Source organism: Papio anubis, chromosome 17 (genome assembly GCF_008728515.1).
Source record: "Papio anubis isolate 15944 chromosome 17, Panubis1.0, whole genome shotgun sequence".
NCBI lineage: Eukaryota > Metazoa > Chordata > Mammalia > Primates > Cercopithecidae > Papio > Papio anubis.
In genome coordinates this window covers 34,313,627-34,341,376 of record NC_044992.1, presented here as the reverse complement: position 1 = coordinate 34,341,376, position 27,750 = coordinate 34,313,627, and the positions used below count along the sequence as shown (strand labels likewise).

At 57.9% G+C, this 27,750-nt stretch overlaps 1 protein-coding gene across 20 annotated transcripts; it reads right to left on the bottom strand.

The window, feature by feature from the left end:
* Positions 1-27,634, bottom strand: TSPOAP1 (TSPO associated protein 1). 20 transcript variants are annotated; one of them, XM_003912811.4, is made up of 32 exons: positions 26,421-27,633; positions 25,512-25,619; positions 25,122-25,250; positions 24,384-24,563; positions 23,666-23,857; positions 22,326-22,403; positions 22,156-22,239; positions 21,801-21,890; positions 21,474-21,596; positions 21,114-21,218; positions 19,175-19,225; positions 18,756-18,776; positions 17,737-17,941; positions 16,929-17,101; positions 15,103-15,218; positions 14,698-14,807; positions 10,568-11,398; positions 10,247-10,398; positions 9,532-9,909; positions 9,208-9,447; positions 8,662-8,859; positions 7,237-8,076; positions 6,541-6,640; positions 6,310-6,461; positions 5,502-5,670; positions 5,047-5,118; positions 4,601-4,633; positions 4,308-4,411; positions 4,153-4,224; positions 3,804-3,914; positions 3,081-3,142; positions 1-1,222 (listed from the first exon to the last, which is right to left on the bottom strand). In XM_003912811.4, the coding sequence occupies exons 1-31, from the start codon at positions 26,751-26,753 to the stop codon at positions 3,113-3,115; spliced, it is 5,580 nt and encodes a 1,859-aa protein (XP_003912860.2). In that variant the 5' UTR covers positions 26,754-27,633; the 3' UTR covers positions 1-1,222; positions 3,081-3,112. The 20 variants fall into 20 exon arrangements, 19 of the variants coding, with proteins under 19 accessions (XP_003912860.2, XP_003912862.2, XP_009188615.2 ...); XM_003912813.4 differs by having other exon boundaries at positions 5,047-5,091; XM_009190351.3 differs by lacking the exon at positions 3,081-3,142 and having other exon boundaries at positions 1-1,022; positions 1,109-1,222; positions 26,421-27,632.
* Between the last annotated feature and the right edge of the window lie 116 nt (positions 27,635-27,750).

The window sequence follows — 27,750 nt, the reverse complement described above, 5'->3', positions numbered from 1 at the left end:
TAGATTTTGTGAAAATAGACTTTATTATAATAAAATGTCTTTTTAAACAAATTCCCCCACCATTCCACACCCCTGGAGACCAAGGTGGGGATGGGGGTTCAGTCAAACAATCTCCCACCACAGCAAAGGAAACATGCAAAGAGACACTCACCCGGCAGAGGGTGGGGAATGGAGTGGATAGGGTAAGGGTGGAGAACCCCCTACCCCACTCTAAACGGGAAATGTATGAAAATAGCTGCATAAATCTGTCCTTTTCTCCAGCCCCTGGACTCCAACAGGGGTTAAAAGAAAACTATGCAAAAGAACTTGAATCCAATGAGCAAAATAAGGCAAACCCAACTCCGCTTTCGGCCCCGCAGGCCCCAGGGTCTTTGGGGGCGGGACCATACAGGGGCCAGGAGGCCGCGGCAGGGAGGGGTGGAGCACGACGGGGGCGGGGTGGGGCCTGCTTTGGCTTGGCCTTTCTCCTTCCCGGGCCTTGCAGTGGGAGCGAGGTGGAAGAAGCTGAACTGAGGCACTGAGTATGTACATATATACACGGCTCCGCCCGCCTGCCCGCTGGGGAGGTGGGGCTCCAAGAAAATCCAGTGCAAACTTTCCTTCAGGGGAGGGAAGACAAGATCAGGACAGCCAAAGCCATCAGGGGGCACAGGCTCCTTTCTCCCCACAGGGCCCATCCTGGGACTGGGGAGGGTGGCAGAAGGGACTAGCGCAGCACTGTGGGACACTAGTAGACGAGGTGGGTGGACCAGGATGCGAGGGTCCTGGGTCCAGTCCTGGCTCAGTGACCTTGGTCGAGTTACATACTCACTGTGGGCTCAGTTTCCCCTACTGTAGGAGGAAGGTGCTTCTCTAGAGAGTTCATCCTTAAGGAGCCATCTAGCTCTGACCTTCACGGAGGCTCTTTGATCCTCTCTGAGTGCCGCAGTGTTAATGCAGAAGAACGGGGACTCTGGGCCCAGTCTGAGCCTTCCCTGCTCAGCGGAGACGCTGGTCTGGGGGCCTCTCAGGGCCTCTTCTGCCTGCAGGATGGGCCACAGCTTCACTCCTTCTTCCCAGAGCCCAGCCTCCTGAGGAGCTGTTTCCCCTTGGAGAAGAAACCCCACACCTTCTCACTTCTGCCCTGGGGCTCCTCACGTTTGATCCTGGGGGCGCTGTCAGGGCTGGGAGCACAGGGCCCACCTGGGGACCCGGGGGGCCCTTGTGTGGTGCAGCCCCAGTCCTGAAATGTGAGACAGAAGGAGCAAGGTCAGGGCCTGATTCCCTCCCGACCCCCCACCACTTTTCTCCACAGCCTCAGCGGCCTGCAGCGTCCCATGTCATGGAACCATGGGTAAGAACCAGGGCCTCACCTCCCACCACTCACTGCCAGACACACACAGCACAGGCGGCGAATGGGGAGGGTGATGCCGAGGGAGCACTGAGCTGGGAGTCCCAGGGGATGCAGTCTTGGTTCTGGATTGCTCACCTGTGACCCTGCGCAGGTCCCTTCCCTTCTCCCTCCAGGATGCAGGGCTGACAAGGCCCAAGAGTTCTTGGAAGCTGCCCCTTGGGATGGGTGCCCCCAACTTCTCACACGTCACCTCTCTCCCAAAAAACAGAGCGCAAGGACAAGGACTGCTTAGAAGCAGCTGTCACTGCCAAGGAAGGTAGCTTCCACAGCCCCTCGTAGACAGAAGGAGCGTCTCCCCAAACTCAGCAGGTGTGGCCCCCCCAGGCCTTCAGGGAGTGGAGCCAGTACCCACTCCATGGGGAGGAAGATTAGGACTCTCCCTTAAGGGCCCTAAGAGGACTGTGGGGAGGCCAAGGACCCAGAGGGACTCACAGCTGGGGGCATCACTCAGCCCCCACCACAGGCTCTGGAGGCTGCAGCATCTTCTCCCTTACTGAATCTCGTCCTAACTCCACTCCCTTTGCCTCAAGCCCACCCAGATGGCGCTCCTTAGTGATCTAAGGCCAGGAAGCTGGGAGAACAGAGAAGCCACCAGAAAGCCCCCCATACCTCTGTTCCCACCTTCACCTCCAGGACCTGGCACAGCTCTGTCAGCTCTTGCCAGCCTGCATGTCTTCCCTTCCTCAAACTCCCACTCGCTGCCCAGAGCCTGGCAGGCTCCCAGCCAGAACCAACTATAGAGCCCAGGCCAGAGGCAAGGAAAGTGGGTGCACAGCCGAGGCCCCACCCCTGCCCCAGGCCTGTGGTGATGTGGCAGGGCTGCCCACAGAGGCCAAAGCATCTACCCCCAATCAGCCAGAGCTGAGAGCCAGTTGGGGAGCCCCAGACCCTTCCCACTCCCTCTTAGGGCTCCTTCCGCAACATCCAGGAGGGAGAGGTTGTCAGGGAAACAAAAGAACGAGGTTTCTGGGCTCCAGAGAATAATGATTTGGGGTTATTTATGGATTCGAACTACTCAAACTTCCCCTTTATTTTTCTCCCAGGCTGGAGTGAAGTGGCGTGATCACCACTCACTGCAGCCTCGACCTCCTGGGCTAAAGTGACTCCCACCTCAGCCTCCCAAGTAGCTAGTATTACAGGCATGAGCCACCGCACCTGGCCAAACTTCCCCTTTTATCCCCCAAATAGAGAAAACTGAGAGTTTGAGGTAAATCATGCATCTGATCACCCTAACAGGTCACAATGCAGAGGACAAGGGTGGGAAGCCTATTATTACTGGTGGCATTACAGTGTCACCCTGGCACCAGTAATAATTACAATATTATAATACCATAGCTGCACAGTATCATAATACCACTGATGAGTCCTACTATGGATGCCACGTCATGTTCTATAAACCATATGTGTTATAGAATAGGAGGCATCAGCTAATATGGGACATCACACACTAAGATGACATGTAATCCTATGACAGCTGGCACTGCCCTGGGTAAAGGCAAGGCAAGGGGAGCAGGGAGGGGGAGGGATGACTCTATGCAAATCTGGCTCATGGCAAGCTCTCCTTTGCCATTCCCTGGACAACAGTGGGAAAGCTGGGTCAGCTCCAGTATTTGAGACAAAGGAGTGCTGTCTGATTATGGTCAAGTGGGCGTGAGGGGTCACATAGCGGTGCAGTCCCCCCACTTACATGTTGCTCTCTCTACATATATCTATCTCCATCTAGCACTGGACTCTTCTCCTCCTCGTTCTCTGAGGACAGGGAACAAAGAGAGGAGATGGGTTACAGACAGACCCGCATCTTCTCCGCCCGGCCGCCAGGTGGCCCTGTACATTGGTGGGCCCTGCTCTCCAAGGCCTTTGTGTTTACACATGGAAGCCCTGAGTTTTCTGACTGGGGCTTGGCCTCTTCACCCTCTCTCCCTGCCCTCTGAGGGTGGAGGCTTAGTTGTATTCCACCCACCCCAAGGAGAGGTAAGCTCTAGGAATGAGAACCCAGGAAGCTGGGCCTGGCTGGGCAACTGGCTTCCAAAGGCACCTGGGAGGTAGGGAGACCCCCCCCCAGGGTGGGAGTATCCTGAAACAGGGACTTTGATTGGCTACAGGCATGAGGCAGAGGGGTCCTTTTCCACAGGGCCCCTCACCTGTGTCAGCCCCCGGGTGTTGGCAGCCGGTCAGATGGCCTGAGGGTCAGGGTCACAGCTATCACCCCTCTGCAGAGAGGGGCACATATTTGGGGGCAGCTGCCTGGTGGGGCTCCCCTCTGGTGGTCACTTAGTGGCTCTGCACTGGACACAGTGCTTACCTGCATGACCACCCCAGCTGCACCCCTGCTGCAACACTGCCCTGGCCCTACCACCCCACCAGTAGGGTAGACCGCCCTGCCAAGCTGGGAGCCCAGCTCCTCACTGACCTGACTCTCAGCCTGGGGTGTCCTGGGTTCCCTGTCCAGGCCTCCTGCCTCAGGCCCAGGGCCCTCCAGGAAGTTGGATGGAACCAGGCCCCTTTGTCCATTTAATTCCCCCTGGAGAGGAGAGGCTGGTGAGGCTGAGATCAGGAAACAGGCTCTAGCTCTGCCCCTCGACCCTGATGCCCCTGGGGAATAGCTGGGGCCAAAACCACTGTCCAGGGAGGTGACCCGTTCCATTCCAGCAGACTTCCTGAGGGTTCCTTGCCCATCCCCCTGCCCGGCTCTGGGAGAGCCCTCCCTGGGAAGTCTGGGGGGCTGGGGTGTGGTACACCCTCCCCAACAATGTTCTCACATAGTAGAAACCATCATCGTCCATGCCCCCAAACACAGTAATGACATCCCCTGCCCGGAAGGGCAGCTCTGCCTGTGGAAAACAAGAGGAGGGCATCAGGCCCAGGAAGGCTCTGCCACCGCCCCCTTTGCTGGGCTCTGTCTGAGGGTCCTCACCTCGACGTCCATATTGGGGGAACTCTCCTGGGGGTTGTAGTCAAATGCAGCCACCATGGAGTGGGGAGCTTTCAGCTCAGTGGAGGGGACCAGCTTAGGGGGTCCTGCAGGGGGAGAAGGAGAAGACTCTGGACTCTCTGGAGAGCCCTATACTCCATCCTGTCTTCTGCCCTGGACCCCTGCCGAACCCCTGTCACCACCTCCCCACTAGTTGTAGCCCCTGGGGCGAGGCCAGAGGGGCCACCCACCCTATCTCCTTCCCCAGCCTCCCGGGCCCAGGGATGTTCCTTCACCTGGACAGGGCTGGACAGGGCCTTCCGACTCAGCTGTGGAGAGAATGTGCCTGTGAGCCCCACCCCGCCCTGCCCGCCCAGGCTGCAGGTGCTGCAGCGCAGGCCAGACACACACACAAGGAGGCAGGCAGGGAAGGCTGCTGAGGGCGCATCTCCCCAGCCCTTTGGTGTGGCGGTGAACTAACACCCAGAAAGGCTAAATGGCATGTCCGGGGTTCGTGGATTTTACAGTCAGGTGCCTGTGGGGACAGAGAGCTCCACAAACCATCCCTCATCCCCACCGGAAAAAAGCCCCCCACAGCGGGAGGCAGGGGATGTGGGTGGTCTGCCCTGATTCCCTTTACCTGCTCAAAACTCCAGAGGTGCCTCCCCAGCCAGCCAAGCAGCGCCACCCCACCCACACACACACCCTCCCAGCACCTGAGAGAGAATGGGGTCCTACCCACCTTTCTTGGAGCGGCGGGGCTTGGGAGGAGGCCCAGTTGTGCGGGCTGTGGAGTACACAAAGGGACCATTCCCTGATCCAGGAAAGCAGAGAGAAAGCGAGGCAGGGGAGGTGGGAGAGACAGGACTGGGACTCTGGAGTTTCCTCTCAGGGCCGTGCTGGCTTACTGAGCTTGTTTCATGAGGGCATTCATCTCCCATCCCTGACAAGAGCCCCACCCAACCTCCAGGACCCAAAATTCCTGGCTGCGTGGCTGTACTCCCCTCCGCAACAGACGCCCACTCCATGTGGCCAGCCCACGTGCAGTCTGACCACCAGCCACAGGGTTCTCAAGGCTCCAAGGCTCTGCTAGAGTCTGGGTAAGTGGGGGCACCCCAGACACAACAATTGCTCAGGGTCAGGTGGAGTTGGAAGAGGGCTGGTAGGAGGGGGGTGAGGGACAGCAGCAGGTCATACCTGAGCCCTCGAGGATAATATCTGGGGACAAATAACCCCGCTGGAGCAGCTGCTGTCTCCCGGCAGGGCTGTCCACAGCCACCTCAGCCACCATGTTGCAGGGAATGTAGCCTGTCCGGCCCCCACCTTCGCCCCGGTAGAAGCCGTCGGCATCCTTGTCCCCAAACACCTGGAGGCAAAGAACAGTGGTCTGAGCCAGTTCTGCTCGCTCCCTGTGCCCCAGGCCCCGAACCCCAGCAACACCCCACTTGGAAATGCAGAAGAATCTTCTCCCTTTCGTAGGCCATGGAATGGGAAAAGGGGAAACACAGAAACGAACAGGATCAGAGGAATAGGAGAAAACAGCCCTTTCTGTATTACCCCATTCACTGTCTACACGGTCATGCCCTTTGCCCACCCCAGAGTGGATCTCCTTAATCTCAGAACAATAGCAAAATGCCTTCAATCAATACTTGGAGGAATAATAAAAATAGCAATGTCAGCAGCAGATAGTTAGACTGTGCTGCCTATGTGTCAGGCAGTTTAAACTCTTTATGTACATTGGATCATTTAATCCACAAATCACCCTGTGAGGTAGACACTAATATTATCCCCATTTTACCAATAAGAAAACTGAGGCCCAGAGGGCCTAGGTAATCTACTCAAGGTTACACAGCTAGAAGCGGCAGAGTCAGGGTCCAAACCCACGTCATCTGCTCTAGAAGCTGTGTTCTCCGCCCATCTGTGCTACCTCCAGTGGAGGAAAGGAGGGAGGAGGGAAGACCTAGCTGGTGTTTGGAGCTCTGAGCCCTGATGGCAGATCAGTCACCTTCAGGATCTGACCCTCTCGGAAGGGAAGCTCTTCTTCTCCAGCATCAGGATTGGGCGACATTGACACGGGGTCGTAGTCAAACAGAGCCACAAAGATCCTGACGGGTAGGTGCTGGTAAGCCAATGCTTCTGACGGGCTCCTCACAGGGACTGTGGAGACAGTGGAGAGGGCGGTGATGCAGCGAGTTCTGGCCGAGGGGTTCTAGCTCAACCCCCATCAGATGCTCACCTAGCTCTGCAGTGCTTGGCCTGGGGACTCGGGCACCTCTCTTCTGGGGGCCTCTCCGCCCAGAGCTGTCCTGCCCTCTGGCTTCCCTGGTCTCTGTTGCCTGCAAAAAGAGGGCAACAGATGGCAGAAGTAACACACCATCCCTCCAGTGGGCCCGTGCTCCCCAGTTCTGCCCCATCAGCGTAAGCAGCACAGCAGCGCAGGAGCACAGCAGTCCTCTCCTGGAGTCTCGCCCGGCCTGCTGGAGACCTCAGACACTCCCACAGTGGGAGGGCGGGCAGGAGGGGAGGCCCCAGCCCCTGCCCCCAAGTAGATGAGTGGAGTAGAGGGGACTAGAGTTGGCTGAGGAGCCTGTGAGAGGAGGGCCTCCCATCAGCATCAGGGCAGGTGACCCTGGACATGGCATCACAGTCAGCGTCCTGAAGCCATAACTAGCTATGCAGAGGAAAGGGCGACCCTGCCCAAAGGCCACAACAGGTGACTAGTGATAGAATATTGTGCATCCCAGTTCTGATCAGCAGAAGCAGCAAAGCAGTGGAATGTGGGTGGGAGGAGGCAGGTGAGGGAGCCCAGAGGCCCGGCCCCACCTCTGCTGATGGAGGCGGCAGCGTGGAATGGGAGCTGCTGGTGGGCAGCAAGCAGGGCCACCAGGCAGCAGCAGGCAGGGGCTGCCCAGGGCGGGGAGTGAGCACGGACCCGGGAGAGTGGCTCCTTGGCTCTGCCCGTCGCACTGCGGCCTCTCCGCTCTGGCTCCCCTTTCTCCCAGGCTGGGAGGGGTGGGTAGGGTTTGGGGCCTGAATTGGCCTTCGGAGGCCCCCTGGGCCTTCCTACGGTTGCTGTGCCCCAGGCCTCCCCATCTCCAGGGTAGCAGGAGCTGGTGATGCTGATGCCCCCGCTGCCCGCCTCCTGCTCGTCCTCCGAGTCATATTCAATGCTGATTTCCAAGCACTTGGGGGAAAGGCAGCTGGCCAGGCCAGGCTCCAGCGCCCGGCCACGGGAGCACCTCCGGGAAGGGCCCAGCCGCCCTCTCCCGCTAGCCTCTAGTCCAGTCCTGGGGCCCTCAATTACAGGGAGGCCACCCCTCTCCCGCGTGGGGCCGGGTCGTCCAGAGGCCTGGGGCCCATTGTTGCTGAGAAGTCGGCTGCAGTGTTCACGGGGATCTGGAGGCCGCCTGCGGCTTGGGGGCTTCTCAGGGGAGCCCCCTCCTCTCCTCCGACTGCTTCCACCAACTAATCCAGGCATGTCCTCCAGGCAGTCTCCAGCCCTGGAGGGCTCAGGAGACAAGGGACACTGGCCAGGTCTTCGGGGCTGACCACTGTCACAGCCCAGCCCCAGCAATGCAGGTTCAGGCGGGCCAGGGTCTTGGGAAGAACAGCCTGCCCCTGGCTTCTCCTTCTCCTCGTCCTCCTCTTCCTCCTCCTCCTCCTCGGGGATACTAAAGAGCTTCTTGCTGCAGAACTGCTGGAGGGGCAGCTCCAGGATCTGCTCCAAGATCTCCTCATCGCTGTCAGTCTCACAAAAGGGGTCGGGCTGGGACTGGTGGAGGTGGGGAGGTGGGAGTAGAACGCAGCAGGGAAGAGAGATGTGTGGGGAAGAGGAGAGAGAGCTGTGATCTTTGCCCTCAAACGAAGGCAGGGGTTACGGACAACCCCACAGCCCTCCCACAGCTTCCTCCGAGAGGAAGGAACCAGAGGGACAGTGGCTGGCCCAAAGTCGCACACATATCCAGTGAGAGCCAAAGGAAAAATCAGGGAACACACTCTAGGAACTGTCACCAGCCCCGTGGAACAGGAGCATTGAGGAGCAGACCTCCCCATCCCCTCCCCAGAAGCTACCAGCACAAGAATCTTAGGTGGCACCAGCCTCCCTTGGCCAGGATGCTGTATCTGGTGGGCTGGAGGGAGAGAAGGTGCAGAAATGAGTTCCTCCTCTTCCCCTTTCTTTCCAGGAGGGCAGAGGCCAATCCTGGGCCACTTACTATCTTCTGCTTAGGACAGGGCCCAGGCCACAGACCTAGAATGTTACTGGCACTCAGTGGCAGTCAGAGCAGCTGCTGATACACAGTTGGGAGGCCCCAGAGACTGAGGCCTGGGGCCCAGCAGCCCATCCGTACCCTGTTACCTTGGCCCCATTCTCCCTGATGCTGTTGCCAGCAACCTGCTTCTGGAAGGAGCAAGTCCTGGAACCCAGCTCCTCCTCCTCCTCCTCCTCCACCTCCTCCTCCTCCTCTTCCTCCTGGATGTCTGACAGGTCTGAGCTGCGGCCGTGGTCCACGAGGGAGTTCACCAGATGAACCCCGAGCTCTGCCGTGTCCTCCTTCTGCAAGAGGTGAGGCAAGGCAGGAGAGATAAGGACAGTGAGGGGCACAGGGGGATCCAGGCAGGGTCAGCCCCAGCCACAATAACAAGGGTCCTTTGGCAGAGAGAGAAAGAGCCATGCCCTAAATGGGGGAGGTACACCATGGGTCGGGGGCAGGTGGGAGAAGGGAGATGGGAGCCACATGGGACAGAGAAGTCCTAGAAGACAGACAGACACACAGCACAGCCAAAGGTGTGAGAGCAGGACCAGAGCAGAGGACAGGCAGAGAAGGCAATTGGATTTGGGCTGGCAGAAGGTAGGGAGGCAGGCCCCAATTCTCTGAAGTGACAGTGTGTCCCCAAACCCTACCTCAGCCCTGGGCCTCAGCCCAGACCCTGGGTCTCCTCCTTGGCACGCCTCGGTATTTGGCGCCTGCTGGGCCATTGCTCCCTGGGCGGAGCTGGGGGCCGGGCAGGCCTCTCCTGCAGTCCACTCGGCCTCCTGCTTGGCCAGTGAGGGAGCTGCGGGGCTAGGGTCCTTCTCACCCAGGGTGGATGTGCTGGCTGTCCTCTCCTCTGAGGTGCCCAGCACTGCTGCCCCAGTCTCCTCCTGGAACAGAGAGCGCTGAGGAAGGACCCAAGCCCAGGTCCCTCTCCCAGCATGCACCTGCTCCCCTCTCCCCAAACAGGGTACCTGGGAGCAAGGTGCTGGAGGATCCTCGTGGGACCCTTTTGGCATCTCTCTGGAAGGGCTTGCAGGGGGTGCTCCTGGGGGCTCTTGAGTTCCAAGGGGAGCAGGGTGCTGGAGAGGAGAGCTGGGGTCTCCAGGCCCTGGGGAGGCTGAAGCAAGGGGTGCTCTGGCCTCTGGGCTTGGTCGCGGTGAGGGGCAGGAGACTCGGGCTGGCAGGCTGGCTGGAGCCAGGGCAGGAGTGATAGGAGCCGGGATGGAGTCCGCCGACTCCCCGTGGGGCGACATGGTACGTACGACCACCTCACGACACACCTGCAGCAGCTGCAGCTGGGACAACTCCACCAGCACACTGCCTGCCGTGGGCGAGGCCACCTCCATGATCTGTAGGATGGAGGGGGCACAGGATGGGAAGCAGAGGCTGAGACAGCCAAGTGTGAGGATGTACTGACAGCAGTGGCAGCTAGCATTATGCCAGGTACTGTGCTAAGCCCTCTGCATGGCCTATCTCATTTCATCCTCCTGGCCACGTGGCTTCAGTGGTGGAACAGTTCTAAAATCCGTCATGTGCTGCCAAAGCCCATGCTCTTAACCCATCTGCCTCATGGTGCCCAAATGCCAGGGGCTGGGCATCTCTGTGCCAGGTCAGAGAGCCTTCGTCTCTGAGCATAGCAAGAAGGGATCCACCTCCACTCCCAGGGTACAGTGAGCAGGGCCATACCTTCTGCCCATCGGCATAGATGGCATAGCCTGTGACCCGGACACCGTTGGATGTGCCAGCAGCATCGATGGTGACTGGGAGCCAACTGATGATCAAGATTCCAGGTGAGGGCCCAGGCTCGATTTGCACATCCAGAGGGGCATCAGGCGGGCCTGGGGGCAGGGAGGCACAAGACGCAGTGATGCAGGATGCTCCCTATCAGAGATACCTGCCCAATTTGCCATTTCTCTGATAATGCAAATAAGATCAGGGTCCCCTTCTTCCATCACCCATGGCCTGGCCTCCTGGGTGTTCTGGACAACAGAGCCCAAGCCCACATACCTGCTGGGAGTGTGGTGAACTGCAGGGTGGCAGCCCGCTGCTCCAGCCTCTCCCAGCCTGGTTCCCAGGGCCCTTGGGGTGGGAGCTGAGCCTCCACTTGGGCCTGATAGGGTGTGCCAGGCCGTAAGTGGCAGAAGGTGGCCCAGTAGGTACTGGGGCTGGCAGGTGGGCACTCTTCCCCATTGAGGTAGATGGCATGGGCCAAGTTGCTATTGCCGGGCACCCAGGTGATCTCAGCAGATGTGGCTGTCAACCGATGGACCCGCAGCTGGCTGGGCACCACTCCAGCCCGGGCACCCACCGCCAAGCAACAGCGCAGTGGGTCGGAGCTGCCCTGGCTGGTCAGGGCCTGGACAGAAATGTGAAGGGGCCCGGCCCGCAGGTCCAGGTTCTCCAGCACAGCCTTGGGTGGCGCCCCAGGCCCCAGGGCCTGCCGCAGCTCCCCATTCACACAGATATGGAAGCCGTGTAGCTCCACTCGCTCAGGAGGGGGTTCCCAGGCCAGCACTACACTGTGGGCCAGCTGCTTGAGGACCACCAGACAGCGGGGGTAAGGCACAGCAGGAGGCTCGCCCAGGCCCTCCGGTGATGGGCTCACACTGAGGTCGTCCCCTGCATCCTCCTCCTCAGGTCTGGGCTGGCTCCGTCCCCCGCTGCTTTGGCCCCCGCTACTGCTGCCACCCCCACCCACGCTCAGGAAACTGAGTTCAGGGCCTGAGCTGTGGGACAAATCGGCCAGCTCCGGAGGGAGGGAGGTCAGGAGGTCGTCATCCGACACACGCTCTACAAAATTGGAAGGGACCAGGCCCCTTCGGCCATCCATGAGCTCTCCTGGCAGGAGGAGGACAGGAAAGGGCAGGGCAGGGGAAGACAGAGAGGAGATAAAGAAAAAATGGTATAGTAAATGTATTTTAGCAACTGCTAGTGGGTGATCTTCAGCATTTGATTCAAATCAACATTTAACTGTCAATTCTTTTAAAAGACAAGAGCTGTAAAGATCTGGATTAGAGATAGGTCTGATAATAGTATTTTGGTTCTACAGGACAGTGCTTCTTCAATTTTAACTTGGATATGAATCACCTGGATATTTGTTAAAATGCAGATTCTAACTCTCTGGATGGGGCTGAGATCCTGTGATTCTAATAAGCTACCAGGTGACACTCGGACTGCGAGGACGGAGGAGAATATCATGTTCTAAATAAGCACGTTGAGTATTTCAAAGTAAAATATCATAATGCTTTTAAAATCATTTTTAACCTACATACAGATAAAGCAAATATGCCCATGTTTTAACAATTGTTGAATCTAGGTGCTGGGTATATAAGTATTCAAATGTATTCTGTACATTTGAACACTTTTGTGTTAAAAATTGCAATAATAATTTCATAATTTCATATTAAAGTTTTAAAAAATAAGCAGGTCAAGATGAGAAAACTGGCCAGGCATGGTGACTTATGCCTGTAATCCCAGCACTTCAAGAGGCAGAGGCAGGCAGATTGCTTGAGCCCAGGAGTTTGTGACGAGTCTGGGCAACGTGGCAAAACCCCATCTCTACAAAAAATGCAAAAATTAGCTGGGAGTGGTGGCACGCCTATAGTTGCAGCTACTCAGGAGCCTGAGGTGGAAGGATTGCTTGAGCCCGGGAGGCAGAAGCTACAAGCTGTAATCGCGCCACCGCACTCCAGCCTGGGCGACAAAGCAAGATGCTGTATCCAAAAATAAAAAAATTTTGCTGATTGGATTTTACCTGGGCCTGAGGAACAGGGGCCAGGGTGCCCCTCAACTTCCCTTTGTGAACAGCAGACATCCACAGAGGGAGAGAGAGAGAACCAACTCAGCAGAGTAAGGGAAGGAATCTGTAGACACAAATCAAGTAAGTGCTAGTGAAAAGAGTCACTTGTAAGTTCTAGAAGGATCAGGACCCCCAGCAGGCCTGCGTCTAGGAGCATGACTGACAGCAATCAATCCAGGCAGCCACCAATGGTTATGTTTTGTTACCAAATGGTTATGTTTTGTTACCTGCGTCGGTTCTCCTGAAGACTTGACAAGAGAGTATTTTAAAACATTTGCTGTTGTTGTTTGATTGAGGAATGTCAAGGAAGCTGGGCACCTAACATGTCATGTCACGGCCAATTTAAAGAAGAAAAAAGTTCTCAGGAAACAGACAGCTGGCAGCTAGTGTGCTTTATTGGGAGGAAGGGGGAGCACGAGCCAGGGCTTAGGGGAGAGGGGTGAGTGTAGGCAGGTCTGAGCTGCAGTGGGGCCTGGAGTTTCCCCCAACAGTCATCTGTGGCCCCCACCTCCACCCTCTCTCTGCCTATGCTAGGAAAAAAAAAAAAAAAACAGTAAGGAACTTTAAGAAACAAGAGGGACTGTCAATAAATTCGCTGATAGAATAAGCACCGTAGAGGGTTGAATGGTGGCCACCCAAAGACATGTCCATGTTCTAGTCCCTGGAACTTGTGAACATGGCCTTATTTGGAAAAAGAGTCTTTGCAGATGTAATTAAGTTAAGGATCTTGAGAGGAGATCATCCTAGATTATCCGGGTGGGTCCTAAATCTAATGACAAGTGTTTTTATAAGAGACACGCAGAGGAGAAACACTAAGAGGAGGAGGAGATGGTGACCACAGACACAGAGACTGGAGTGAGGTGGCCATAAGCCAAGGAACAACTGGAGCCACCGGAAGCTGAAAGGGACAAGGAACGGAACCTCCCCTAGAGCCCCCACGGGGGATGCAGTTCTGTGAATACCTTGACTTCAGACTTCTGGCCTCCAGAAGAGGCGAGTGAGAGAATAAATGTCTATTGTTTCAAGTCACTCCATGTAATTGTTCCTGCAGCCCTAGGAAACGATCATAAGCTCCAGCACTGTGGAGTGGGAGACAAAGGCAGGAATCTTCACAGTAAGAGGATCTCCAGCCTGCAGGGCTGAAGCTGGAGCCTGGGCCAGAGTCAGGCACATGCTCCAGAAGCCCACACAGCTGAGAACAGCCTAGGTGGCCCAGACGTAGAGGAAGCAGCCCTTTAGCTACAGTTGGACAGGGAATACGGCATCTTGCCCCCAGTGGTCTACGTGCCTCTACATCTATCCCAATTTATCCCAGATCGCACAGTTCAAATTCTAGTCATTTGTGGTTAGTTAATACGTATGCCTTTGCTGCCTGCCTCCAAAAAAAGGGTGTTTGGGTTTGGGTTTTTGATTTGGGTGGTTTTTTTTTTTTCTTTCTTCATTTATAAAGTATTGTTTTTCTGAAACCTTTTTATGAATTCTGATCTTCGTAATGTACCCCTGCAGGAAGCTTAACTGTTTAGGCCACAAAGCCAGGTACCATGGGTCCCAGCAGCTCCTCAAATAACAGGCAGAGGACCCAGGGAAAAGAATCTGAGCAGGCTCCCAAGCTTCCAGGGTTACAGATTCAGAGCTAAGCCCAATTCCTGAATCTCTATACACAGTTGTGGCTCTCGCCCTGCCCTGTCCATGCCCCATCCAATTCCCTACACAGTGCCAACCTCTCTGCTGCTGATGGACTCAGCCTGGTGGTGCCCAGGCCAGAGCCACCCTGAGAGAGTCTCCCAAGGCCATGTCTTCCGCAGGCCCATGGTGCCCAGTCTCAATGAGGCATCTGCCTTTAGTTGCCTGGTCAGCCCTCTGACTACCCACAGGAGCTGCAGAACCTCCCTGAAGCGGACCCCCTGCCTGGGCCCTGACAGCTGCTAACCGCTTGCGAACACCTTCCCCTGGAATCTTTACCGATTCCTCCTTCGCGTACCTGACTGGAGTCCAGCATCAAATCTATGCTGCATGCCTGACCTCAGGTGTCACTAGCGTGAAACACTGCCGTGCCCTGACCATCCGCACAAAAATGAATCTAGCCAAAATCTCCTGTGACACTCTGTCCACCATCTGGACTATGCTGTCCTGTCCTGCTTGGAGCCAGACCCCCTTCTTTCTCTTTCCCCAATGGCCACTAGGTCTCTGTATGCCTTTTAGCTGAGACCAAAAAGTTAAGGTGGGCTGAGCACGCTGGGCAGAGGGGAGGGATGGATGGATGGATGGATGGATGTCTTTGGGAACATGGACTCAAAGGCAGGGGAATGGACAGAATGACCCCCTACTACCTTCCTACCTTCAAAAAAGCCATCCTCATCCATGTTGCCATAGACGTAGATGTACTCGCCAGCTGTCAGCGGAAGCTCTGCTTCTGGATTCTCATTGGGGCCCTCAAAGGGGTTGTAGCTGTTGGGGGAGGCACAGAGGAGGAGGAGGAGGAGAGTGACCTACACTCCACTTCCATGTCCCGTCTTCTCTCTCCCACTGCACTGAGCCTTTATGGAGACTTGGCTGTGGTTGTCCACCACTAGCAAAGCACAGCCCTCACTGCACCCACCTTGGCCCAACTAGGTTATGAGAATAGGTCCATTGTGTCCTGTGCCGCCCCCACCACTTCCAGAGGTCTCTATCTCCTCTCGGCCCCCTCATACACCCCAAATGATGGGGCTGGGCTCGAGGGCAGTGAGGGTGAGGTACCCACCTATAACGCGCTAGGAAGACCTGGATCCTGGCTCCTCCCCGGCTGCCCTCTGGCGTGGCTGGGAGCAGGGAGACACTGTCCGCCTCCAGCTCCTCTACCTCACTGGCTGTGTCCACCTGGGGGCAAACAGAAAGCGCTGGTTCCTCTTCAGGGCCTGGGGCCAAATGCCAAGCAGGCAGGTTTCCAGGCTGAGCCAGAGGACCTATGGCTTTGAGGAGGGAAAGTGAGCACATACCTGCTGCACAAGACCAGTGGCAAGAACCCCCTGATGCTCTCTAAATCCGTACCTGAGACAGGTCCTGGCAGAGCCCAGCTACCCTGGGCAGGGGCAGTGGGGATAACCCAGATCCCTCCGTGAGCCTCTACTGCACCCGACAGGAAATAAAGCCACTTGCCTCATCTCAGAGGGGCGCAGGCCATGCTGGTGTGGGGCATGGGTGTCAATAGAAATTTGGTTTGGTTCCTTAAAGTAAAAACTCAGCAAAGTTGCCAGGTGCAGTGGCTCACGCCTATAATCCCAGCACTTTGAGAGGCTGAGGAGGGCAGATTGCTTGAGCCAGGAGTTTGAGACCAGTCTGAGAAGCATAACAAAACCCCATCCCTACTAAAAATACAAAAATTAGCTGGGTGTGGTGGTGCATGCCTGTGGTCCCAGCTACTTGGGAGGCAGAGGTGGGAGGATCGCTTGGGCCCAGGATGCGCAGGTTGCAGTGAGCCAATATTGTGCCACTGCCCTGCAGCCTGGGTGATAGAGCGAGACCTTGTCTTTAAAAAAGAAAGAAAGAAAAAAGAAACACCTCAGCAAAGCACCCCAACTGTAAATCACTGGAAGCAAGGAGGCAGAAGGAGCTTGAGAGGTTCCTGCTTCTAGCTGAGTGACAGTGTGTCTGCCGTTCAGCTCTGGAACTCAGAACTTCCTGTCTACTTGCCTGGCCCACAGCCCAGGGCACCCCAACCTCAGGGCACCCCGATTCTCTGACCCTCATTGAGGTTGCTTGGGTAGCCTGGGGAACAGGCTGCCTTCTCTTCTCTGCCAATGCCTGGGAGAAGGGGACCAAGTGGGCAACCTCTCCACGACCACATCCAAAGCCGGCACCACCCTTCTATCCCACGAGGGGGCAGTAGAGGCCCGGGGCTTCATTCTACCACTTTCTGAATGTTTGGCTTACAGAGCTGCTCCTGACCTGCCCCCTCCACCTTCTGGGGTTTGTGGGTAAAAAGAAGGATGAGTTGACAACCAGAGCTATGAGTGATGCCCAGGAACTTAGTAATAATAACAGCTGCCCCCTGTTGAGCACACATCCTCTGTGCCCTGCACTGAGACAGGCATGTTCCTTCTTCATTTAACTATCACAACAAGCTTAGAAGGCAGGTTTTATTAGCTCCAGGATTCAGATAAGGAAACCGAAGCTCAGAAAGGCTCAGTGACTTGCCTTAGTCAAAGCTGGGATTTGAATCCTGGAACATGTGCTTTCTCACACAACCACCTGCTTTCACTACAGACACTCTTAGGAACAGTCTCTTTATGCAGATCCTGGTGCCCAAGTGTCTCCTCCATCCAGCGCAGCACTCCACAGCCTCCCTGGGCCTCCCGGGAGTGGGCTGGGGTGGCCCCAGGTGCGGCTTGCAGGCAGGCGGTGGAGGGCGGGAACGGCTCCACCCGAGCCCCTCGCCCACAGGAGGAATCCACAGGCCTCCCACCTCCCAACGTGGGACCCCAAAAATCGCCACCCAACTCCTGGGGACCCCAGAAGAGGTCAGGGCCACCTGCCCTGCACCCTGCCCAAAACCAAAGCCAGAACTTCAGGCCCCACCCTAGCACTTACCTCAGGTGTAGGGCACGATTTGGGGCTGTTGTGGATGGACTCGGAGTGGGAGGAGTTGGAGAGAGACTCTGCCTTCTTGGCTGTCCTTCGAGGGACCCCAGTGAGGGTGGCAGGGGCAGGCTCGGAAGACTTTGGGGTGCAGCGCCCAGGGGAGCCCGGCGGGAGGTCAAGGTCTAAAGAGAAGATGGCACGTGGGCTTGGGGTCTGTGGCCTGAGGAGGGACCAGGAGATAGGGTGGTGCTTCTTGGATATGGGGGCCAGGCCCTCCATAGCCGGGCTTCCTTACCAAAAGGGAAATGTTTAGAGAGAAACTTACTAAATAGAGTATAGCTGATTTACAAATACTATTTCACATGATCATCAAAACAGCTTGATAAGATGCATTTAATTATTCCTGTCTTACAGCTTACGAAACTATGGCCCAGAGAGGTTAAGCAGCATTCTCAATTCACAGTGACTGGCAAGTAAGCGGAGTTGGGACCACCAGATCTGACTGACCCCCAGGTCCCCACTCTTCACAAGACCACACTGCCTGCTACTGACTCCTAGTGCCCAGCCCTCAGCCCTGATCATTCAGGTCCTTTTGGAAGGAGAGGAGCAGCGGCCCACGATGCCTGGGCCAGACTCTGGGACAGTCACTCCCCCGGGCTTTATTTTCCCCCATCAGAACCTGGTTCTAGCCAGGCACAGCCCCAACCTGCTGTGGACTTTGGATGAGTTGCTGGCCTTCTCTGATCCTGAACTCTCTGCTCTATACAAAAGCCCAGGCCTGGGGATTCCAGGCCAATGCCACTGGGGTCCACCTTACCTTTGGGGCCAGACCCCCGGCAAGGCCGGGGAGTGGAGCAGCAGCAGGGGGGTGGCGGGCGGTCTCCAAGGGTCCCGCAGTCCAGGGCAGATGTGAGCAGATCCAAGGGGCCCGGGTGCAGGCGGAAGGCCTGGAGTTCCTGTGCCAGGAGGCTGAACTGCTCGGTTTGGCTGCGGCACTGTTCCTCGAGCTCTCGAACCCGGGCCTGGGCCAAGACCCACCATGAGCCACCAGGCCCCTCAGAGCTGCCCAGTGCCAGCCTGTGCCATCTCTACACAGCCCTACACTGGGTTTCAGGTCACATCCATCCACCCAGCCCCAGACCTAGGCACCAGCCTTGCCTTGGCCACCCCACGGCCCTTAACGCATCAGAGCTGAGGGTGAAGTCCTGGGCTGTGTCCTGGGACATCTTCACCCCAGCCCCCTCCAGAGCCAAGGCCGGGGCCTGCCACACAGTCACCAACCCTCAGGCCCTAGGCAATGGCACTTCTGCCTCTGGCTGCTTTCTAGGCCAACAGGGATCATTCCCACCCCATCATCACCACCATCACCGCAGGAGTTTTCTCAGCTCCACCGCTCATCACCCTCCCATAGTCAGCAACCCAAACCCCTTCCCTGAGAGAGGTGGGTAGGAAATGCCACAGGAGAGCCAGGGATGTCTTCATGATGGGAATGGGCCAATGCCCGGGAAGTTTTCTCAGGTCTGAGGAGAGTCCCAATAGCAGGGGCTCTCTCCAGCCTCTATGGCGAGGCTCCTAAGTTAGACTGGCGATGACCTTCCTCATGATCAGGGTGTCTAGAGAGGGGAGGCCCAGTGTCTGACAGACACGGCGGCAGGCCTGGGACGAGGGGACAGCTGCACATGTCCTGTGGGAACCCCATCCCCTCTGGATTCTCAGGTCTGCTCCCAGTGACACCCCCTCTGCTGGATGAGAGAGTGGGACTGCCTGGGCCCTGAGGGAGGAGATGCAACCCAGCCAGCCTAGAGAAGTGTGGGGAAGCAGAGAACGAGGCGCTACCTGCATGGAATCCAAGGTAGACTGTTGCAGGAAAGGAAGCAGAGAACAGGTTAGAACCCTGAGCACTGTGGGTTGCTAACCCAGAGAGGGAGGGGGAGAAGGGGGCCTAAGTGGACATCACCCAGTCAGCTCCCTGGACTGACTAGCAGTTCCTAAACAGAAGGATATCTCAGGGTAAAGGCACCTGGGGGTGGCAGCAATGGGAGACTGCTGCCACCAGACTTAGGAGCCCCCTGCCCAGCCATGCCCACCCTGAGAAATAGGCCAGTGGTGAAGGGGACTCCCCCAGGCCCTGAAGCATTTAAGGGCCCCTCTTGCAACCCCTCTCCCCACCACCATAGTCCATTCCAGCTCTATCTGGAGCTCCCCTGCCTTCCTCCCAAGACGGTAGAATTGGGGGCCACTTCCAGGCGCCCTACCTCCAGCAGCTGCACGGCTCCTTCATGTTCCTTCTTGGCTTCTGCCTGGGCCTACAGGTGGGAGGAACCAAAATGCTGGAGGGAAGGAGAAGGAATGGGGTGGAGTAGAGAGGGATGCAAAAGAGGGAGGGTAGAAAGGACAGAGGCAGGGGAGGAAGAAGCCAGTAGAAAGAAAAGAGTAGGGAGAGAGGGAAGAGGGATAGGGAAGGAGGAGGCTGAAGAGTTTCTCCCTCCTGAACACCCACCCTGAACCATACCTTAGACCAGAAGGCAAAGGGGTCCAGGAGGAGCGTGGCTGAGTCTGCTCCCCTCTTTCCTGAGCAACCATCCTCCCGGTTTCCCTCCTACCTTTCTGGATGCTCCTTCTCAGCCTCTTTTGCCTGCTTCCTGCCCTCCATTTTGAATGTTAGGGTTCCCCTGGACCCAGTGCTGGGCCCAGTTTATATTGTCTACCTTCTCCCTAGGGCTCCCATCTACTCATGCAACTGAACACGATGATGGCTCCAAATATGTCCAAGACCAACTTACCCATAACCCCAGGCTCATGTATCCAGGTGCCTGTGGACAGTTCCCCTTGAATGTTTAACACGTAGCTCAGACATGGCCTGAATGGAACTTAGCACTTGGGATGCCCTACCTCTCTGATCCGCTGCCCCTTCAACCTTCACCTCGCAGAGCGGAAAGAGCCCCACCTCCACCAGAGTTTATACAGCAAATGGCTGACAAAGAAGGGGTTCAACTGGAATCCCACGGGGAGCCTTGTCAATTCTTTTTTTTTTTTTTGAGATGGAGTCTTGCTCTGTCGCCCAGGCTGGAGTGCAGTGGCGCAATCTCAGCTCACTGCAAGCTCTGCCTCCTGGGTTCAAATGATTCTCCTGCCTCAGCCTCCTGAGTAGCTGGGATTACAGGCACATGCCACCATGTCAGGTTAATTTTTGTATTTTTGGTAGAGATGGGGATTCACCATATTGGCCAGGCTGGCCTCGAACTCCTGACCTCAAGTAATCCACCCGCCTTGGCCTCCCAAAGTGCTGGGATAACAGGCGTGAGCCACCATGCCTGGCTAGAAGCTTGTCAGTTCTATCTCTAAAACATAACTCAAACCTGGGCACTTGTCTCCCCCTTCGCTGCATGCATCCCTGTCCAGACAGCCACTATCTCCCTCCCAGGCCACTGCCCAGGCCCTGCTCCACGCCCACTCCCATAGTCCACCCTCCACAATGCCACAATTGTCACCTCCTCAGGGAGGCCTTCCCTGATGACCTCTAAAGTGGCTCCTCACCCCATCCCAGTCACTCTATCACATCACCCTGTTCTTCTCCACCACTGTGCTCATCAGTGTCTGAAATCAGCTCACTCATGGATCTGCTAATTTGCTGACTGCTCAGGGACCTGGTCTTTGTGATCCTGTGACTCAGATCATGCCACTCCCCAACTTAGGATCGTTCAGGAGCTTCTAACTACTCACAAAGCAAAACACCCAAACTCTTCACATGGCCGTTAAGGCCCGACAGGATCCGGTTCTTGCCTACTCCCACCATGCTGCCCATCCCTTGCTGTATTCTAGCCACACTGGTCTCAGGCTTCTCCAGCTCTTCCCTGCCACAGAGCATGTACATATCTACGCCTCCTGCCTGGCAAGCTCAATTGTCATCTCCTCAGGGAGGCCTTCCCTGATGACCGCTGAAGTGGCTCCTCACCCCATCCCAGTCATTCTGTCACATCACCCTGTTCTTCTCCACCACTGTGCACATCAGTGTCTGAAATCAGCTCACTCATGGATCTGCTAATTTGCTGACTGCTCAGGGACCTGGTCTTTGTTCCCCACAGTCTCCCCAATGCCTAGCACCGTGCCAGGCACACAGTAAATGCTTGTGGGATGAGTGAGTAGCAAAGCCGGTGTCCGGCAGCCTGCCAGCTTCCCTCACTGCCGCCCCACCTGCTGCAACCTCCGGACCTCCTCCTGCTTCTCCCGCAGGCTGAGCCGAGCCTGTTCATGCTCCACCTCCAGCTGCTGTCGCCGCTGGGCCACCTCCCGCATGTGCTGAAACACAAGATCCGAGTCAAGGCCAGAGCCCCCACTTGGCCATTTCTAGAGAAGATCTAAGATGAGGAAGCCTCAAACACCGTCTGCTCCAGATTCCTCTATTACAAAGGAAACTGAGTCTGGAGACGGCAAGGGGCTGCAGCTCCAGGCCCAGCCCTCAGAGCTAGTGCCCCTCCCTAAGCATATTCTGCTGTCCCACTTGCTCCCCGTGCCAGGGCCCAGCACCCTATCCAACCTGCACCATCCCCTCACCTTCAGCACTTGCTCCAGGCTCTCCAGCTTGCTTTGCAGGCCCTGGCTCTTGCGAAGGGCTGAGTCCCTCTCCTGTGTCACCCCCAGGAGCTGGCCCCTCAGCTCCGCATTCTCCCACTCCACCTAGTGAGGGGGCAATGGCAGGGAGTTGGGTGGGTGAGCCTTGACCCACCAGAGCCCTCACAGCGGGAACAGTCCCCTACCTCTGCTCAGGGGTAGGGGAGAAAGCCCCTTGGCTGGGGACTGGGGCTCTGGTGGGACAAGAATTGACAAAAGAATTGACAAGGCTCCCCGTGGGATTCCACAGCACTTGGGTGGAAATGGTACCTGCTCCTTCTCTGTGACTCTCCCACTGAGCCGGGAGTTCTCCTCCACCAGGCGGGCATTCTCATTCTGCGCTTCTCTCAGCTGCAGTTCCTGAGCAGGCAGAGGAGCTCTCAGGAGGGGGCCCAGCACCCACATTTCCCCTCTCCCCGCACAGAGGACCCTGCCCTCCTCCCAGGCAAGGCCTTCCTCCCCTGCTGGAACCTGCACCAGCCAGGAAAGGAAAGCACCAAGGAGCAGGAGGGAAAATGTGTTCTTGAGGGCAGCAGGGGCGGGAGCAGAGCTGAGAGGGAGCCCACCACCTGGCTGGCCAGGGCAAAGGGAGGAGCTGGCCTCTGGGTTGCCCTCAAGAGCTCACCAGCTCCTCACATCGCCTCTGTTTTTTCCGGGCTTCCTGCTCCAGGCTCTCGCATTTCTTCCGCTTCTTGCTGAGCTCCGATTCCTGTTGGGTCAGAACCAAGGGCTCCTCATGCGGGAAGGTACATCTGCCCACAGCAGGCTGCCTCCAGCCCTTGACCTAGGACTTACCAGCTGCTGCACCCTCTGCTCTTTCTCTGGCTCCGCTAGAATCACGGGTAGGTTGTCCGCATCCTCCTGGGGTGTGGCCTGGAAATGCCCAGGGGCAAGGGGCTGGCACCTGAGAACAGGGCCCCAGGGCAGCCTGCCCCAGCCCAGCCTGCCCAGAGCAGGTTCCCACCCCATCATTCAGCCAGCAAGAGATCCCTGCCTAGGAAGAGCACAGAGGGGTACTGTCTGCCCATCCCCTCCCATTGTCTCCAGCTGATGTATAAGTACAAAGGCTGCACCCCTGTGTCCTGGAGCTGTAAGTGCTTTGAGATCCTGGGACCCACGTGTGCCCTGGGAGATGGGTCCTTTATCCAGGCCAAAGCTTTCCCTTTTTAGCTTCCAGCAGCAGCCCTGCTCTGCACTCAATAACTGTCCTGGGTGTCCTTCAGCGACCGGCAGAGAATTAGGAGGCTGCTTGGGTCCCCAGGGAAGTGGTGTTCCCCAAGACAGGAGTTCTGTATCATCCAAATCTGGGCTTGGCCTAGAGCAGCGCGAGCCCGGCCAGACCCTTCTCCTGGCTTCCCCAAAGCCCACCCTGCCACACCTTCCGTTTATCCATACAAACTTTGGGGAGGACAGGTCTTAATGGGAGGTGCATCTCCCTTCCAGGGCCAGCCAGAGGGGCAAAATCTGAGCAAGAAGCCTCCCCCCACCCGGAGGTCTTGGTCACTATCAGATCACTACCTGGTCTCTCCTCCCAGCTCTCTTCCCAGAAGGAGGAGGACCTATTTGCTGCCCACCTAGGATGATGGAGAGAAGCCAGACCCCTAAGTTCTGGGGGTCCGGAGCAGGTCCCTGGCCCTCGAATCAGGGGCTGCCTAAGTCCCCCGCTCAGTGAGGGTTGCCTGTACCTGGAGCCGAGGCGGACGCACCGCCGCCCCCGGGTAGCCGGGGCCAGGCCTGGCCAGCCAGGCGGACGCTGACGGGGGCGTCCCCGCTCTACGGCGGCGGCGGGAGGAGGCGGCGCGGGCTGGGCCCCGGGCGGCTGCCAGGGCAACCAGGGATTTGCGGCTGGGCCGTACCACTGGCAGCGCGGCAGGGGCGGCCGGCCGGGCCCCGCTGGGCGCAGGCCTATGGAGGGCGGAACCCTGGAGCCCCCAGGGGAGGGCACGGCGCAGGTACGAGCGCGGGAGGCTTGGAGGTGGACCCTGACCAGGACGGGAAAGCTCCCCAGTCCCTGGGAGTGCGCACACCACCACTGGGTCCTTGGGGTTCTGAGCACGGTACAGGGGAGATCCCAGTGGTCGCTCCCCGCCGCCATCTGCACGCACCCACACACCTGCCCTTGCGCCGGCGCTCACCTCTCCCGGGGCCCCGGGAGCCGGCGCCTCTGCTCTGGCCGGGAGAGCAGGGCCCGGGGGCCGGGACGGCGGGCGCGGGGGCGTCTCCCGCTGGTTGCGCAGCGCGATCTGCCTCTGCAGCCGCAGCACCTCCCGCTGGGACTCGCGCAGCAACCGATCGAAGTCCCGCACGTGGAGCCACTGGGGACCCTCCTGAGGTTGGGGAACAGGGACAGGGAGGGGAGTCAGGCCTAACCCTTGCCCGCCCCATGCCATCCCCTGGAGAGCCCTTCGCCTTGCTAGAGGGACTCCAATGCGCGGGAGTGTGCACACCCTCACAAGCGTACATGCCTGGTTACATGTGCATGCGTGTGTGGCCACATGCTCCCGCGAGCCCCTGTGCGGACATTCTGAGTAACTTATTTCTTGGATGCTCTCAATGTGCCCAGCACTGTGCTAAATGCCTTGTGAACATTTACAGGGGATGTGTGGATGCATACAGCCAGACCCACTGACACACAGCCTCAAGCCTGGAGCACAGAAATGCCCAGGTCTGGGAGTCATGGCTCCACCCCCTTCTCCCCTCTCCCACCTGGGCCGTTGCCAGGGGAACCTACTCCCAGCAACCTCCACCCTCCCGTTTCATTTGCATCTCATTAACATCTTGTCCGCATCCCACAACAGGCAGATAGCCCTGTACAGGGCTGAGCTGGAAGAGGTGACCAGGGCCTCCTCGCACCTTGCCCACCAGGGTGAGCCTGGCCTGCAGCTCCCTGCACTCCCGCTGCAAGGCAGCAATCTGCTTGTCCTTGGCCAGCAGTGCACTGGCTGTCTCACTGAGGTCCCGGGCTCGCTGGCGGGCTAGGGCCTTCCGACACAACTCCAAGCTGGCCCCCGGCCGGGGCAAGGGGGCACTCACCTAGCCAGAGGAGGGGTAAGGCCAATGGTCACCTGAGGGCTGGGGCACTTCTCCCACTCTTCATCTCCTTCCTCCCAAAGGAGGAGTTAGCATGAAAACCTAGGGGGGTGGCCACCTGCTTCCACCTTGACTGGGGTCTCAGAAAGCCAGCAGCCTCACTCTACCCCATCCCAGCAGTCCGAAAGGATTAACTCTACATCTGAGTTTAGGATCAAAGGATGCTGCTAATTTGGGGCTGCCACTGTGACGGGTCTCATCCCTGCCCCCACTCCAGCTCTATACCCTGAGATGAGCTCAGCAGGAGCTGCCGCCAGCACCAGCACATGGTAATCTAGAACCCTGCTCCCTGCCTGCTCAGGAACCTCCCCACTACAGCTCCAGAAACCTTTGGCCTCCTTGTCTGGCCAGCCTCTGCCCTTCCTGCACCTTATCCCTTAGATTCTTGCTTTCCTGGGTGCTGAGTCTGTGACTCCCAAGCTTCAGACAGCCCTCAAGCCCAGCCCTGGCTCCCCTCTTCTTTGGTCGCCCAGCCTCCGCCCAGCAGCCTCCTGTCCTCACCACCCTCAGGTTCGTTTCCTGCAGCTTTCGGGCCCTCTCCTCCAGGCGCTTGGCAATGACCGCCAGCTCGGCGTTCTTCCTCTTCAGCCTCCGCACCTTCTCTTCCGTCTCAGGGAAGCTGCTCTTCCTCTGCCAAGGGGTCAGGCAGAATTGGGGCATGTAGGGAGCACCCCACAGACCCAGTCCTAATGACCCAGGTGTTGGGTTAGAGCCCTAGGCTCACAGTGGGGTCCTTGGCAACTTTAGGCAGGGGTTCACCCTCTCTAGGTCTCAGCGTTTTGTCACCTCCATGGAGCCCCCACTTGGAGAGATGTTCATGGGGTGAGGAGGACACTGAGGCAGAGGGCCTGGCTCCAACCAGAATGCAGCACCCCAGTCTCCAAGCCTCACCAGCATCTGGTTTTCCTCCTTAAGGATGGCACAGCGCTGCCGCAGCTCCCCCAGGGCCCTCAGCAGCTCCAGATTGGGCCTGTCCCCAAAGCCCATATTCAGCTTGGCCTGGCATGGGAAAGGACCAAGGACAGCACCTCAGAAACCCACATCACCCAGCCAGAACCTTCCATGTGGAAGCATGCCCCATCCATGGTCCAAGGAGACGTGGAGATGAAACGGTTTTGCCCCACATCCCAGGTCTTCAGAGAGGAGCAGAGGAGGCCTAGGAGAAGGAACTGTCCAGTCCTTCCTGTCCACATAGGCGCCCCCAACCCTGGCACCCTCCTGCTCCTCCCTTTTTCGTCCCACTCCTGACCATCTTCTCCTCCAGGGACGTGCCAGCTAGAGCTCCCACTCCCATCCCTCCAGACTCCCCTGCCCTCCCCCAAAGTCCTGTTCCTTCCCTCTTCTACAGGAGCCTGCTCACACCCACCCCAACCCTGGCTCAGCCCAGCACCAAGCCCCCTCCCTTCATTCTACTTCCTCTGCACTGATTCTCCGTGCACCTCCACACTCACCCTGTACCCCCCAGCCCCCAAGGACAGACAAACTCATGGAGGAAGAGACACAGACAGACAGACACACTGTCAGAGGGAGGCACAGAGAGGGACAGGGCAGCAGCAGAGCCAGATCTAGACAGACAGGCAAAGAGGGTCAGAAGGACAGGCAAATGACGAAAGAAATGGAGCCCCTGAGATTCCTGCTCGATGAAGAGAGGACAGATAGCCACAGAGACAGACCCACAGACAGGCCAAGAGAGGAGAGGTGGGCAGTAGGGATGCACACCTCGCCTCACCTCCTGGCCAGGCTGGAGGACACGGTGAGAGACCCCACCTTGCAGACCCCAGCCATCCACAGATCCCTTACCTTCGGGAAAGCCTCTACTTCCTCATCCTCTGGCCTCTGGGAGGCAGGTCCAGAGCTCGATGCTTGCTGGCCCAGGCTGGGCAGACAAGCCTCTGCTTCTTCGGGGTCAGTGCCCCCAATAGGCCCAGAGCTCCTGGCTCCTTTGGGCTCGGAACTCTCCTCAGACCTCAGTTCTGGAAGCTGCAGAGCTGCTGGAGGAGTATCAGCGACACTTGGGGCTGCATCGCCAGGTTCACCCCCTCGACCTGGAGTCCAGCTCTGCCAGGTGGGCAGTGCCCATGGCTCCATGGCTCCAGGGTCCCCAGGCCGTGGGAGGGTTGTCAGTTGCTCCATGGTACTGCCAAGGGTCCCCAGAACCTGGGCCAGGAGGCATCACCCAGCCAGGTGGGGGGACTGGCGAGGGTCATGCCAGGCCAGCCCCGCTCCCCTCTGAGCTCTTGCTTCACCGACACTCCATCCAGGGTTGGCTGAGCTCTTCCCCACCTACAAAGGAGGCTGCAGAAGGCGCCAGGGCTGCCGGAGCTGGAGCCAGGGGTATGTGAGCTATGTTTGCTGGTGGCTCTGTGTGTGTGCGCAAGTGTGTGGAAGAGCGAGGGTGTCCCCGTGGGGGTGGGGAGGATGTGCAGAGGCCACCGACAGCTGCGCCTGGGTGAGGGTGCGTGTGTGTGTCTCCAGGTCTGTCCGTGCAGGTCAATGTTGTCTCGTGTGTTGGGAAGATGGGTGCCCCCACTTCTGTGTGTTGAGGGAGGTGGTGCTGTGTGTCACTGTCTGCCCATTTCAGAGTTGCCAGTTGTTTCTGTGTGTGTGTGGGTGTCTGTATTGCAGGGCTGTGGCAGTATGTGATGCTGTCACTGGTTGTATCTGAGTGTGTCAGTGTCGTGCAGCTGTGTGCATCGTTGTCGTTGTGTGTCTGTCAGTGTCTGTGGGTCTGGCCTTCCGTCACAACCCCTCAGCCTGGCCAGGGTCTTCAGGAGCTGCTGGGGGTGATCCCCAGTGGTCCGCTGTGGTCCTTTATCTCCGGCTCTGCTCTCCGCTGCTGCTCTCTCGCTTGCTGGGTGACTGGGCTGGTCCTAAGGAGGTCTGGGTCGATGGGCTGCTTGCCTCATAGTCTCAGCCCCTGCTGGCCTCAGCTCTGGGGACTGCAGGGGTCCCTTACAGTCCGGGAGCCTCGAGATGGTGGGCTCCGAGGAGGGCTGAGCCTCAGAACTGGGGGGGGGCGAGCCGGGGAGAACCAGCCTTCCCCTCCTCCTCCTCCTCCCCTCCCACCCACCAATAGGAAGTCGGCTGCTGGTTTCCATGGTGATGGCGCTGGACTGGTGGGTTGAACCGG

Bases quoted from the DNA above. Each gene is read 5' to 3' on its own strand.
- TSPOAP1 (XM_009190348.3), bottom strand. From the start codon at position 26,753: ATGGAGCAACTGACAACCCTCCCACGGCCTGGGGACCCTGGAGCCATG. The intron at 6,462-6,540 runs GTGAGCATCTGA...CTGTCTCCACAG, and splicing joins GCCAAGCACTGCAGAGCTAG to TCCCTGTGAGGAGCCCGTCA. The intron at 4,225-4,307 runs GTGAGGACCCTC...TGTTTTCCACAG, and splicing joins CCCCCAATATGGACGTCGAG to GCAGAGCTGCCCTTCCGGGC.